This window comes from Pelophylax lessonae (genome assembly GCF_965119305.1).
Source record: "Pelophylax lessonae genome assembly, chromosome: 4".
Classification (NCBI taxonomy): Eukaryota; Metazoa; Chordata; class Amphibia; order Anura; family Ranidae; genus Pelophylax; species Pelophylax lessonae.
The window spans coordinates 295964090-295979801 of NC_138771.1; the positions used below are offsets into that span (position 1 = coordinate 295964090).

Genomic DNA, 15712 nt, shown 5'->3' on the forward strand with positions numbered 1-15712 from the left:
GCCTAATGTCACCTGAAGCATAATGCCTGAAGCTCAAAAAAGTACATGAGCTTATTTTTTGGCAGATTGCAAGTGGTTTTTTTAGATATTAAAGCCTGCCTCCAAACACCTGCAACAAAGGCCTGAAAAATGCCAGAAAAAATGCCTAAAAACAATACGCTCGGGTGTGAATGAAGCCTAAGCATTTGGACTTCAGTCTGCAAAAACAGGAGAGCTCTGGGATTCCTTTAATTCCTCCATGTTATAAGGGAAGTCACAAGCTGATAAGGGATTTCCATTTCTCAAGGAAGTCGTTTTTAATAGTGTTCACATAGGTGATTACTGTAGTGGCTTGTGCATCTAGATTCAACAATGCTACATTTCTCATCATATTGAACATACCATGGACATCGATGGTAATCAGGGCACCCAGTGTGATTCGTTCCATTTTTGTTAACCTTCCTCTGACTAGACCAACAATTTCATCAATTTGCTCACTGCATTGTTTCACAAAGTTTTGCAGTCCTCTTTTCTGATCAAAAGCCTGCAATAATATGGAAAGAAAAGCACACAACTATAATATAAGGATTTGCTGCAAATACTGGCATCTATTAAATTTTATCCATTCTTCTTTTTCTCTCTAAAGCTTAAAAATGAAATGTGCTTCTTAAATCATTGCTGTTTCTATTATAAATCAATGGGATGTTTCAAGATATTATTTCATACTTGTGACAAGAAACTTGGAGAGTTTTTATTATCTGAGAAGTAATAGAGATTAAAAAAGTGTTCATTCTCTGCTATTTGAGACATTTTATGCAGGTTTGTATTCCTTATTCCTCACTGGATTCCACTATATTGTAGGTGGGCATTCAAAAAAGGCTGAATACAAAGTTGTACTAGTCATAGATGTATTTCATTCTACTTTTTCTACTCCTTTACCAAAAGCAGATGTCTTCTATAATGTAGATTTATCATAGAAAAAGATGAGAGAGGAGATCTATTATTTTTTTAATTCTGAACCAGGTCAGGCAGTTTGATGCCAGGTGGAAATGTATTGTTCTTTGTCAGTCTTCTAGTTTGGTGCACCTTCTGTAAAATAGGGAAACATTCAAAATACCAGCCTTCTGCTAATGGACACAAAGCTTTTCCACAGGGCTGATTTACTAAAACTGGAGAGTGGAAAATTATGTTTAGCTTTGTATAGAAACCTCTATCAGTTTTTTTTTATTCTTTTTGTCAAAACATAACCTCTTCTCACCCACATTATAGCCAAAAGAAGACTACAGCATGGGCATCCATGGATGTCCTCCCATGATCACGCTGCCTGCGCACCCACTGTGTCATGATGGAAGCATGCTCTATGATAGCTGAGTCCTTCAGATCACAGATTAGGGTAAAGGGCCAATCACAGCTCCCCTTTATTACTTGATCAGCTGTGTCCAATGACTGCTGATCACAATTGTAAACCCAAGCAGGTTATCGGTTTTCCTTTCCTCACGCTGATAGCGTGAGGAAAGGAAAAGAGAGCCAATAACCGGCTTGTGTTAACCTCCCTGGCGGTATGATTGTGTCAGGAATTCTGTACCAAAAGCGGTACAATTTTTTTCATGGAAATTTGGCGTTATGTATTATAGGCCTACAATTCTTAGTAATTACTGACTTAAACCTGACCAAAACAAGACTCTAGTAGACATCCCAGATGTGATAAATTTGAAACACAAACGCATGAATTATAATCTAATCAATAATATAATTTTATATATATATTATATTATATAATAAAATTATATTATTGATTAGATTATAATTCATGCGTTATATATTATATATATATATATATATGTGTGTGTGAGTGTGTGTGTATATATATATATATATACACACACACAACACACATATATATATATATATATACATATATATATAATATACGTATATATATATATGTATATATATATATATATATATATATATATATATACACATATACATATATATATGTATATATATATATATATAATATACATGTTATGTGTAACATTTGAATTTTCCCTCCCTAGTTCCGCTCCCATGCAGCATTGCTGCTGCAGGGAACGGAACTAGGAAGTCATCATACCGACAGATTAGCGGCGGGGATCTCGGCTGGCGGTCACAGCAATTTGAGATCATCGTTGGATCGCCAGGAGAAGGTAAGACACACCGATGCGCGCTCTGCACATTCACCCCGAGCGTGACTCGGGGATACCGATAACAGCAGGAATATTCTACCCCGAGTCACGCTCGGGGTTACCGCTAGGCAGGTTAAAGGGACATCTACACTGATAATCAGGGCACTGATTATCAGTGTCCTTATTATCACTGCAGTCCCAACAGTGCCCACCAGTGCTACCTCTTAGTGTCCACCAGTGCTGCCAATCAGTGCTCATTTTTGCTGCAAATTAGTGCCCATCAGTGCTGCCTATCGGTGCCCATTAGTGCCACCTATCACTGCCCATCAGTGTTGCCTATTAGTGCTGCATATCAGTGCCCTTCAGCATCACCTATCAGTGCCACCTATCAGTGCCCATCAGTACCGGCTCATCAGTGCACACCAGTGTTGCCTCATAAGCTCCAATCAGTGCCACCTAACAGTGGCCATCAGTGCCACCTATTAGTGCCCATCAATGCACATAAGTGAAAGAGAAAAAAATATGTGTTTGAAAAATTTTATAACAAACTATTCAAAATGTTTTTTCTTTTTTTTTTTCAAAATTTCCATTTGTTTGGAAAGAAAAAATAAAAAAAAACCCAGTGATGATTAAATACCAGCAAAAGAAATCTCTTTTTGGGTAAAAAAAAAAAATGTATAAAAATTTCATATAAGTATAGTGTTGCATAAACGCGCAACTGTCATTCAAAGTGTGACAGTGCTAAAAGCTGAAAATTGACCTGGACAGATGGGGAGTGAATGTGCCCAGTAGGCAAGTGGTTAATTGAACAAGCTGAAGTTAAAAGCTGATTGGCTACCATAAACAGCGGCCCCAGTTTTTGCTCTCTCCATTTTTAGTAAATCAACCTGTGTCTCCACACTTTTGAGATATAATTTGCCTCTCAGTGAGATTTGTATTTTGAGATGTACACTATTTATAACCTCCCCTTCCTCTTGAAATCCCTCCACTAAAGGTGAAATGCATTCAGGCTGATATTAATACAGCAGGGGACCCTCTCATGCCACTTTTACTTTGAGATAGTACTGTATCTTGTTTTTATAGCATGCGAAACTTGTATAAATAGAGATGCTTCCTTTTTTTTTTCTTTAGATATTTGTTTTAAAACCTACATATTGCTTTTAGGCTACATTCACATCCTGAGCCCAGCATCTTTGACCGTTTTTCCAGCTTTTTGTGCGTTTTTTGTGCAATTTTGTCATGTTTTTAGCCATGCTCGTTTTTGAGCTTTGACACTTTTTTTTATAGGCCAGAGACACAGACAACAACAAAAAGTTGCCAGGGGTTTCAATCCTTTCTCACTCTAACCAAAACAAAAAACAAAATAATAATAATAAATCTTTAAATATGATTTATAAAAAGAGTAGATCGGAAATGATTAAATAACTTATTTTAAGAACATTTTTATGGAATATTTTTCTATGAGAAACTTTGATAGCTTTTGGTGAATGTTACTTCATTTTTTATGTTTATGATTGTTGCATTTGAATGTAATTGAATTGTTGTTTTTAATACTGACATTACATGTTTTTTGCAAACAAATATGAAACATTTTAAAGGGAAAGTCCAAAACTGATTGCTTATTTTTTGACTGTCTTCATAAAATCTAAAATCTCTTTGCAGAGCAGAGAGAGTGTTTCTCCTGAATCTTGATTTATCTATGTGCATAATTTGAGCTCCAGCTTTTAAAGGTCTGTTCACAACGCAGTATGCAGCAGTAGAAGGGAAAAGCAGCCTAGTGCTACATCTTCTAGCTGCAAGTGGTAATCATATGCATCGTTTTGAATTTACTTAACTACCTGATGCAAATATTTCTAAGAAGTTTTTCTAACATGTTTCCTAAATTAAAACATTTGGTTTCTTATGAATGCAAGTCATTTTTGAGGATTTCTTTTATGTATAGTAAGCTAAACAAGAGGTCACTTTTATGCAGTTAGTTAATGCAACAGTCAGTTGTTAGGGCTTGTTAGAATAAATATATAAAAGAAGGAATGCTATGGGACAAAAGTATTATGGAAAATGTTTTGGTTTCCCACATCATCATATGAAACAATAAATTATGTTTGGCAGGGGAACATCCATTAGCCACTTCAGCTCCAGAAGATTTTACCCCCTTAATGACCAGGCCATTTTTTGCAATTTGGCACTGCGTTACTTTAACCACTTTCCCACTAGCCACTGTGCTGCTACTGCGGCACAGTGGCTCGTTATCGTCTAGCGACGTAGACCTACGTCTCTAGACTCCTCCCCGGTAGGCGGCGGTCGCGCGCCGCCGGAGGCGCGCTCCCGCTGTTTTCATTCACAGCGGCAGTCGGGCCAGGGGAGGAGCGGCGGCGATGTGTAAACAGAGCGGGCGGATCTCCTAAGTGACAGGGAGTGACAGATCGGAGTGTTCAGCATAGCTGAACATCCGATCTGTCCCTGGCTCACACACAGTCACCTCCCCCCCCACACGTCAGTAAGCACCAGGCATACATTAACCCCTCCCTCTCCAATAAAATTAACCCCTTCCCTGCCAGTGTCATTTTTACAGTAACAGTGCATATTTATAGCACTGATTACTGGAGTAATGTCACTGGTACCCCCAAAAGTGTCAAAAATGTCAGTCAAGGGTCCGATCTGTCCGCCGCAATGTCGCAGTCCCGCAAAAAAAATCGCAGATCGCCGCCATTACGCGTTAAAAAAAACCACCAAAAATGACAGAAATCTTTCCCTTAGTTAGTAAACGCAATAACTTTTGCGCAAACCAATCAAAATACGCTTATTGCGATTTTTTTTACCAAACATATGTAGCAGAAAACAAATTGGCCAAAAATTTAAAAAAAAAATGGTTTTTACATCTTTTTTGGGGGGAATTTCATATAAAAAAATGTTAAAAATATTGTTATTTTTTCAAAATAAACGCTCTTTTTTTGTTTATAGCGCAAAAAGTAAAAATCGCAGAGGTGATCAAACACCACCAAAAGAAAGCTCTGTTTGTGGGAAAAAAAGGACGTAAATTTCGTTTGGGTACGGCGTCGCATGACCGCGCAATTGTCAGTTAAATTCGCACAGCGCCGAATCGCAAAAAGTGGCCCAGACGTAAGACAGCAAAATGCTCTAGTGGTAAAGTGGTTAACTGACAATTGCGCGGATGTGCAATGCTGTACCCAAATATAATTAATGTCCTTTTTTCACACAAATAGAGTTTTCTTTTGGTGGTATTTGATCACCTCTGTGACTTTTAGATTTTGCGCTATAAACAAAAAAAATCAACAATTTTGAAAAATACACAATATTTTTTACTTTCTACTATAAAACATTCCCAATAAAAAAATACATTTTTTTTATTAGTTTAGGTCAATTTGTATTCTGCTACATATTTTTGGTTAAAAAAAATCTCAAAAAGCGTATATTAATTGGTTTGCGCAAAAGTTATAGCATTTACAAACTATGGGATAGATTTTTGGACCTTTTATTTAATTGTTTTTGTTTTTATTAGTAATGGCAGTGATCAGAGATTTTTAGCGGGACTGCGACATTGCAACGGACAAATCTGACACTAAATGACACTAATACAGTGATCAGTGCTAAATAATATGCAATGTTACTATATAAATGGCAGGGAAGGGGTTAATACTGGGGATGATCAAGGGTTTAAGTGTGAGCCTAATTTTGCTTACTAACTGTGGGGGGGGGGGGGGCTCTGGGACAGTCATACAGAGATCGGTGTTTCAGCTTAGCGCGGAGACACACAATCTCACTGAGCCTGTCTGACAGGAGAGCCGCCTGCTTTGTTTAAAAGGCAGGTGGTTCTCCTGTCAATTTCCCCGAAGATCGTGATCGAGCCCGCTCCTCCCTCGGTCTGGCCCCATGCTATGTCTAATCACAGATGTACGTGATTATGCTCAGCCGAGCTGCCCTGCCACAGTAAATCTGCGTGGGGCAGTCAACAAGTGGTTGAAGGTTAACTTGCTTTTGGATGTTTTGTTACTGATTTCTTTCCTTTCTGATCCTTTCCATCAAATCATATATGAATATTAACTAGTTCTAAATTATAAAGATATTCTGATAAAATATCCTATTATCTCTTGTTTAAATATTGCTTTATTGTTTTATATTTTTAAATAAAAAGAAACAAAATAAAAAAGAAATATAAAGTAAATAAATTAATCAACACTGGCAAAGCTATAAAACCTACTGTGTGCCCTGGGCTAGAATTTAAAACACTTTATATTTGCAGTTTCTTGATCTTGACACTTTGTAACAGTTCAGTTACTCCTGGGGAAAAACCTGTTGAATAACCTTTTAAGAGGTTAATAGCCGTTCGCTATTTGATGTGCCTAGGTCATGAGAAATCTTTTTACCAGAATGTTGAGTTGCAAATTAATTGACAACCAATGCTATGAATGTTCATGGCTCAGTGCACATACACAGAATAATACAATGTTAAGACAGTCTGATTAGGTCAAAGTAAAACTAGTTGCTACTACTGAGATTCCAAAAGGTTCTTTTATAGTTTAGTATGATTTACATTATTAGAAATTATATTTTCAACAATTTTATAAATTTCCAATAAAATATAAGATGAAATGGTAAGTTGGGTTATTGTACAGAAGGCTATAGCTGTGGTTAGAAACATACGTGTCAATTCCTGGATCTAAGCAGTAACATCATTATGTAATTAGAGTGATTATGCACATTGAGCCATTGGAATTCTCCACAAGTGCAGAGTAGAATTGGAAAACACATATATTCAATGGTAGCAGTGCATAGCTGAGCTTAACGTCAGCGCAATAGTTTATTTGATCACCAATAAATGCGTGCGGGGGGGGGGGGGGTTAAGAATAATTAGCCAGAAGACTTAGGTCAGCCGTACATGGTGCAAATTTTTTCCTGCAACCACAATTTCCCCATCATCACAGACAGTGCAAACAGGGGAATCAGCAATTGTCTGTTCCCGGCAGGGGGCAGACGGAGGAAGCAGTCCTCTTCGGGAGAATACAGTAATTGCAATAATGGCAAGAGAATCCGGCAGGCTGGTTGTACCCAAGCTGATCAATCAATCAACCTGGTATATTCACCCTGCCCATTAACGATTTGAATCTCAGCCAGTTCATGCTGAACCGGCCAAGATTCGAACTATGGATGGCTGGCCTTACTCCTCTGCCCACTTTATCAGTAACCCACTGTTTCTGTTGTTTCTACTATCAGTGTTCAAAGCAACAGCTTCAATGTAGCCTGAGTAACACTTGTAGCCTCACTTGCACACTCAAGGTAACAACATAGCAATGTCACCATGTTACAGACATGTCTGAGCAAGCTTCAACAAGTTGGACAGCCTTTATGGCAGAATTGCCAAAAAATGTTATTTATTTTAATGAAAGCTGCAGTCTAAAAACTATGAAAATTACTTTTGGTATTACATAAGCATGTTAATGCTTATATGAGATCATAATGATTTTATTTACAAGTTCTATATTTAAATATGAATCAATCTCCCAAATATGGAGTCATTCATGGAAATGTGTTCGGAAGTAGTGTATAATGTGACTGCTTGGAGAGTAAGTTTTGTATATACAGTCAGGTCCATAAATATTGCGACATCGACACAATTCAAATCTTTTTGGCTCTATACACCACCACAATGAATTTGAAATGAAAAAAACATGATGGGCTTTAACTGCATATTTTCAGCTTTAATTTGAGGGTATTTACATCCAAATCAGGTGAATGGTGTAGGAATTATAACAGTTTGTATATGTGCCTCCCATTTTTTAAGGGACCAAAAGTAATGGGGCAATTGGCTGCTCAGCTGTTCAATGGCCAGGTGTGTGTTAATCCCTCATTATCCCATTTACAAGGAGCAGATAAAAGGTCCAGAGTTAATTTCAAGTGTGCTATTTGCATTTGGAATCTGTTGCTGTCAACTCTCAATATGAGATCCAAAGAGCTGTCACTGTCAGTAAAGCAAACCATCATTAGGCTGAAAAAACAAAACAAACCCATCAGAGAGATAGCAAAAACATTAGGTGTGGCCAAATCAACTGTTTGGAACATCCTTAAAAAGAAAGAATGCACCGGTGAGCTCAGCAACACCAAAAGACGTGGAAGATCATGGAAAACAACTGTGGTGAATGACCGAAGAATTCTATACCTGGTGAAGAAACCACCCTTCACAACTGTTGGCCAGATCAAGAACACTCTCAAGGAGGTAGGTGTATGTGTGTCAACGTCAACAATCAAGAGAAGACTTCACTTACAAGATGTTCACCACAAGATGTAAACCATTGGTGATCCTCAAAAACAGGAAGGCCAGATTAGAGTTTGCCAAACAACATCTAAAAAAGCCTTCACAGTTCTGGAACAACATCCTATGGACAGATGAGACCAAGATCAACTTGTACCAGAGTGATAGGAAGAGAAGAGTATGGAGAAGGAAAGTAACTGCTCATGATCCAAAGCATACCATTTCCTCAGTGAAGCATGGTGGTGGTAGTGTCATGCGGTGGGCATGTATGGCTGCCAATGGAACTGGTTCTCTTGTATTTATTGATGATGTGACTGCTGACAAAAGCAGCAGGAGGAATTCTAAAGTGTTTCGGGCAATATTATCTGCTCATATTCAGCCAAATGCTTCAGAACTCATTGGACGGCGCTTCACAGTGCAGATGGACAATGACCTAAAGCATACTGCGAAAGCAACCAAAGAGTTTTTTAAGGGAAAGAAGTGGAATGTTATGCAAAGGCCAAGTCAATCACCTGACCTGAATCCGATTGAGCATGCATTTCACTTGCTGAAGACAAAACTGAAGGGAAAATGCACCAAGAACAAGCAGGAACTGAAGACAGTTGCAGTAGAGGCCTGGCAGAGCATCACCAGGGATGAAACCCAGCGTCTGCATTCCAGACTTCAGGCTGTAATTGACTGCAAGGGATTTACAACCAAGTATTAAAAAGTGATAGTTTGATTTATGATTGTTAATCTGTCCCATTACTTTTGGTCCCTTAAAGAGTGGGAGGCCCATATACAAACTGTTGTAATTCCTACACCGTTCACCTGATTTGGATGGAAATACCCTCAAATTAAAGCTGAAAGTCTGCAGTTAAAGAACATCTTGTTTGTTTCATTTCAAATCCATTGTGGGGTGTATAGAGCCAAAAATATTAGAATTGTGTCAATGTCCCAATATTTATGGACCTGACTGTAGTTTTCAGGTTTGATAACTTGAAATGTCTAAAAATGGCCCTTTTGAGCACGTAAATTAGCATCAAGTTTACTCTGTAATTAAAATCTGCAAAAAACTATGGCCAGATTTTAAAGACGTTAGCCACCTAACTGATACTATCACAACTTGACAGAAATAGTGACTGCATGGATTTCTATAGTAACTGTAAAATTCAGTTATTGCAGTTATATACTTTACCTTGTTTTTTATTGCCATAATTCAGTGTAAAGGCTTCTTTACTATTTAGCCTAACCACTTCTGGACCGCCCCATGTATATTTACTGTGACAAGGCAGACGCTCTGTGCAAAATCACGTACCTGTATGTAATTTGCGCCCGTAAGTTGGGGGTGCACCCGCCTGCTGGCCTGGCGATGATCAAATTTGATTCAGCACCTATCAGTCACCAATGAATTATGGCCTAGGCCTGCTGATCGGTTCTGATGAATGGCAGAACATCCTGTGCCTTTGTAATGTAAACACAAGCACAGGAAATTATGCTATCTTTTCTCCTGGAGTCTTTTTCGGTTCCAGCGTGAGAGAAGAGAGCACCTACTGTGAGTAAAAGCACTATACTGAACACCAGAACACATAGGCACATTTAAGCCCTTGATTGCCCCCCCCCCCCCCAGTTAACCCTTTCACTCCCTGTCACAGTGTCATTAGATACAGTGTACAGATATTTTACTGATCACGGTATTAGTACAACTAGTGACGCTAGATAGTGTTAGCAGCAGTTAGCGGCAGTTTGCATCAGTCCCAGATAGGGTCAAGGTACCTGCCATTTATTCCCTACCAAAGTTTTAACCCCCTGATCACCCCAGTTAACCCTTTTACTGCCCTGTCACAGTGTCAGTTGTACAGTGTACAGATCTTTTTTCTGATCGCTGTATTAGGGTCACGGGAGACTCCAGATAGAATTAGCATCAGTTAGCATTATTCCCAGACAGCGTCAGATTGCTAGCCACATAATCACTAATGCATTTTAACCCTTTTATTGCCAGTACCACTAACACATGAGCACACTATACACCTCCATTACTAGTATAGCGTCTGAACGGATCAATATCTTTAATCAGATCAGAGCCATACTAGCATCCCCAATAGTATAGTGTTCTCAAAAATGCAGTGTTAACAGGATCAGCCCAGACACCTGCCAGCACCTGCATTTAGCCCCCCCCCCCCCCCAACAAGTGCAGTGTCAGTAGATCACTGTCACTTCTGATACACAGTACATAAAACCGCAGAATTAGTAGAGCCTGTTCTCTGCTAGCGCTAGCAGGTACATTTTTTTGTAGCGGTTCAAACAGTCCTTGACAGCCAGGTGCTTTTTTTACCTGTGAGTTCCACTGGGTACCTATCAATTTGGTGGCCAAAATGTCAAATGAAAGGTACACTAGCGAAGAGGCCTACAGGATGCTGAGCATGACAGATGAGAGCGATGGGGAGTCTTCACTGTCAGAATCAGGCTCAGTATTCAAACCTGTAGAGAGCAGCGGCTCCCTGATAGATAGCTCTGATGACAGAGTAGTGGTCCCTGCTAAGGTCGGGCGTACCCAACCTCATTCCCAGGTTGCTGAGGTGCTACGATCGCATGATTCTCATATGCAGCAGAGTGCCATTACTAATACTGCTCTAGCTTCTGTTGAACTGGCAAGAACCAGCTGCCTAGTTCATCCTGGTCATAGACAAACCAGCACTACAATAACACTTGGTGAAGTTGCAAGTCCCATAAGTGCAGTTCAAGCTGGTGCAGTGGCTAGCACAAGTAGTGTTCCACAGCCACCAAGAATTTAAACACGAGCCCATAGAGCACATAGTGCCCTTCCCACTGAGTTTGCAAACCCTGATTGGGAGCCCACAAATTCTGCTGCGCCCATACTTCCCCATTCACTGGCCAACCCGAAATTCAGGTGGAAACAGCTGATTTAACTCCTGTTTTTCACAAAAGATCTGTATGTATCTACTGTGGACCAAAACAATTTATATGGCAATTAATTTATCCCCGCTAACCTGAATTTGAACCTTGCCAGGCAATTTGCATGGAATTCTATGAGGGTTTCTGAATTTAGGACTTTTCTGGGGCTATCCCTAAACATGGGCATTACTAAAAAGAATGAGTTGCGGTCATATTGGTACAAGTTGTCTGTGTAGATGAGTCCCTGATTAAATTTATTGGCCGACTTGTTTTAAACAGTTTCTCCACAACAAGCGTGCCAGATATGGGGTTAAAATGTATAAGCTCTGTGACAGGGCAACAGGCTATACATGGAGTTCGAACCAGGTTTCCACGTTATGAGGGAAAAGATAGCAGCGTGGAGCCCTGCAACTGCCCAGACTACATAGGGAGCAGCGGCAAGATTGTTTGGGAATTGGTGTCATCCCTATTTGGAAAGGGGTACCATTTTTACGTGGATAATTACACAAGCGTGCCACTTTTTAGACATGTTTTTGAATTTGAAATTGGTGCATGTGGCACCGTGTGACCTAATCCCCATGGCTTCCCCCAACAGCTTGTAAATACCCCACTTAGATGGGGGGAGAGAGTCTGCTTGAAATGTAATGAATTGCTTGCAGTGAAAGGACAAACTGAGCGTTTACATCCTGTCTTGCATTCACGCAGATATAAACTGCAATGACGGCTGGTGTTGTTGAAAAGCCCCTCTGTGTCCATGACTACAACCTTAACATTGGAGGGGTGGACTTCAACAATAAGATGATGAGGCCATACCTAGTTGCCCGTAAAGCTAGACACTGGTACAAGAAAGTGTCTGTATATTTATTCCAATTGGCTCTGTTCAATGCCTATGTACTATACAAAGTATCAGGAAGAAGTGGATCATTCCTAAAATTCCAGGAAGAGATCATCACAGCCCTTTTGTTTCCAGAAGGTGCTGTGGCCCAATTTCCTAATCCAGATGCAGTGAGCAGGCTGCATGAGAGGCATTTTCCAGACGTCCTCCCTGATACCCCCCACCCGAAGAGCACCCCAAAAAAAAGATGCCGTGTCTGTAGCAAACGTGGATATAGGTGTGACACCCGCTATTTTTGTCCCTCCTGTCTTGGCCAACCTATTCTCTGCATCCAGGACTATTTTATGTTGCTATCACACACAAGTGGATATATTATACGTATAGGGTACAGAACAGCACAGGCTAGGGCACACATTCACACAGGGTCCCAAAAGATGTTAGATGGCTATCACATTTTGAGAGACCCTAGCCTAGAACGTGTAAAGTTCTTATATAGTTACAAAAAAAAGTGTAAAGATAAGAAAAAAAAAACATAAAATTAAAAGATAAATATATAAATATAAAAGCCAAAATTGTTGTCCTTTTATTGAGTTAATGTTCTGTTCTTACTGTTTTACTTTACTTTACACTATCCTGCTATACTGTAAAGTTTATTGTTACAATACATAAATCAGTGATGACAGCGCTTTAGGAGGTGATTTCACCACCACAGTTAAAAAAAAGAACACGTATGGTGAAGCATAGGGGCTGGGGTAGACAGAGGACAGATCGCCCCTATGCTTTGCCTAATATTTTTTACACTTTTTTTGCACAGATTGCAATAAAATAAAAAGTTGTTGTTTTATTGACATACTGTTATATTGTTACTTTGTTAGCCATGGTTTGCTTTGCAGGTATGCCATTAAGCTGCAGTGCTGATCTGTTTATTCTGACAGAAACAGTTTTCTTTCAACATACATAAATCAGTGACTACAGTGCTGTAGGAGGTCATTTCACCACCGCAATTAAAAAAAAGAGCATATATGTCTAAGCATAGCTGCTGCGATGGACAGAAGGCAAATTGCTCCTATGCTTTGGCATATATATTTTTTTCACTTTTCTTGGCAGAGATTTCTTTATCCATGTGAATAGATGGTTCTTTTTTTGGTTCAGCCCAAGAACATTGCATGTATGCTCATCATTAGAAGTGGGTGGATGCATCATTCTAACGGTGGGCATACCACACACTTTCTGACAGAGATTTCTTCATCCAAATCAATCAATGTAAAGGGAGGAATCTGTTGGTTCTCTTTTTTTCGAAAAGAATATTACAATATATGTCCAGCAAGGACCAGCAAAGTACTGTTATGTCATTGGATTTGAGTGGTTATATTGGGATGATGGATGCCTGCAGTTTTAGGCTTCATCTTGGTATCGTTTTTTTCAGCCGGAAGTCATGTTTCATGTAAAATCAATCCTACCCTCCCGCCGCCTTCCACAGTTTTCTCGGGCTCTCCTGTTCCACAGGGTAACCCAAGAATGCAGCTGGTGGTTCTGCCAGCTGATCATAGAGCTGATCAGGGACCAGAACAGCTCCAATAATCTATATGACCAGAAAAACCCAAGCTACAAGCATTTCATCACTTTGGCTTCACAGGATATAAACAGGGTAATTTTAAATTTGGGAAAACATCTTATCACACAGATGTTTTAAGGGCAGAGGAGAGATCTAGAGTCTAAAAGACCCCACATTTTTCAAAAAAGAGTACCTGTCACTCACTACCTATTGTTGTCATAGGGGATATTTGCATTCCCTCTGATAACAATAAAAGTGATAAAAAAAACTGCCAATGACAAAAAGCGAGACCTGCAAAATGCTCAAAATGTAATTCAAAACGGGTGTTATGTGCTATCTTGGCATTTCATGGCCTCTATGATAGGTAGTGAGGAAGTGAAATGTGCAATTTACGCCCTTAGAAAGTTTGAAGGCAGAGACCGTTTTTTGGGGTCCTGGCTAAACTGGCAAAAAGTCTCTCACATGTGATATTCCATTGACTCAACATGCCTCTCAGCATAGAAGGGGGGGGTGTGCTTTCCTGACATTTCAGGGCCTCCTAAACTGTGATAGGTAGTGAGAAAGTGAAATGAGCAATTTATGACCTTTGAAATCCTGACAGAGGTGATTGGTTTTTGGCATCCGTATGGGGCTAGGTTCCCAAAGAGTCTCACACATGTGGTATCACTGTACTCAGGAGAAGCAACAGAATGTATTTTGAGATGTAATTCCACATACAACCATGGCATGTGTGAGCAATATATAATTTCCGTGACAACATTGTGTAATTTTATTAATTTTTTTGTAATTTTACAAACACTTGTGACAAAAAAATTAAATACTCAATGGGCTCAACATGCCTCTCAACAAATTCCTTGGGGTGTCTAATTTCCAAAAAGGGGTAACTTGGGGGGGGTTTGTACTGCCCTGCCATTATAGCACCTCAAGAAATTAGATAGGCGGTCAGAAAGTAAAAGCTGTGTAAATTCCAGTATATATACTGTACTATAGTTTGTAGACGCTATAAATTTTGAGCAAACAAATAAATATACACTTATTGAGATTTTTCTTACCAAAGACATGTAGCTAAAAACATTTTGGCCTAAATGTATGATAAAAATTGAGTTTATTACATATTTTTCATAACAAAAAGTAGAAAATATTTTTTTTCAAAATATTTGGTCTTTTTTAATTTATATTGCAAAAAATAAAAAACCAAGTAGTGATCAAAGACCACCAAAATAAAGCTCTATCTGTGGGGAAAAAAAGGACATACATTTTGCTTGGGTACAACAATGTATGCCCATGCAATTACCAGTTAAATTAGCACAGTGCCAAATTGTAAACATGCTCTGGTTAGGAAGGGGGTGAAACCTTCCGGGGCTGAAGTAATTAATAAAAAACAGATCATGTCATGTGCAGAAAAAAAAAAACACAGAAGAAAATGATGTAGGTTTACGATTTAAAAAAAAAAAAATGATAACCTTTGAGACCCCTGTTGTCCAATGGACCATGCTTGATGCTAAAACAACTTGTCCAGGCCACTGAAGAACCCATTCTTTTCTTGGAGATTCTGCATATGCTTTAATAGACTGGTTCATAACTTCATGCAGGGATAGTTTCATAATCTTTTCCACCTGAAAAATCAAATATGTAAAATATGTATAATACAAAAATTTGAATGCTTGAGATGTGAAAACAAAGTTGTTTGGCTATTTGTTTGAGTGAAACGAAGTTAAAGGCAGAGTGACATATACAAATCATACCAAGCTAATCATTTTGAATTTTTATTTTTTTAATACTGCCATTCTACTGCATTAGAATGGGTGAATGCAGTGCAATATTCCATTTGTTTACACCAATTTACACCAACATACACATAACCTGGAAGATATTTTGGAATTGATTGCTCCCGTTTATATATTCGTATGCTATCCTTAACACGTTAGAATTCAAAATGACAGACAGACAGACAGACAGACAGACAGACAGACAGACAGACAGACAGACAGACAGACAGACAGACAGACAGA

At 39.0% G+C, this 15712-nt stretch overlaps 1 protein-coding gene across 1 annotated transcript in view; it reads right to left on the reverse strand.

Moving 5' to 3' along the window:
• LOC309552619 (dynein axonemal heavy chain 3-like) overlaps nt 1-15313 on the reverse strand; it is a 1537563-nt gene extending 1522250 nt beyond the window's left edge. The window contains exons 1-2 of the mRNA XM_082253560.1: nt 15164-15313; nt 382-523 (exon numbers count right to left, since the gene is read on the reverse strand). Coding sequence (XP_082109686.1) covers nt 382-523; nt 15164-15304 — 283 coding nt within the window. The 5' untranslated portion in view covers nt 15305-15313. The remainder of the gene's footprint in view (nt 1-381; nt 524-15163) is intronic.
• Between the last annotated feature and the right edge of the window lie 399 nt (nt 15314-15712).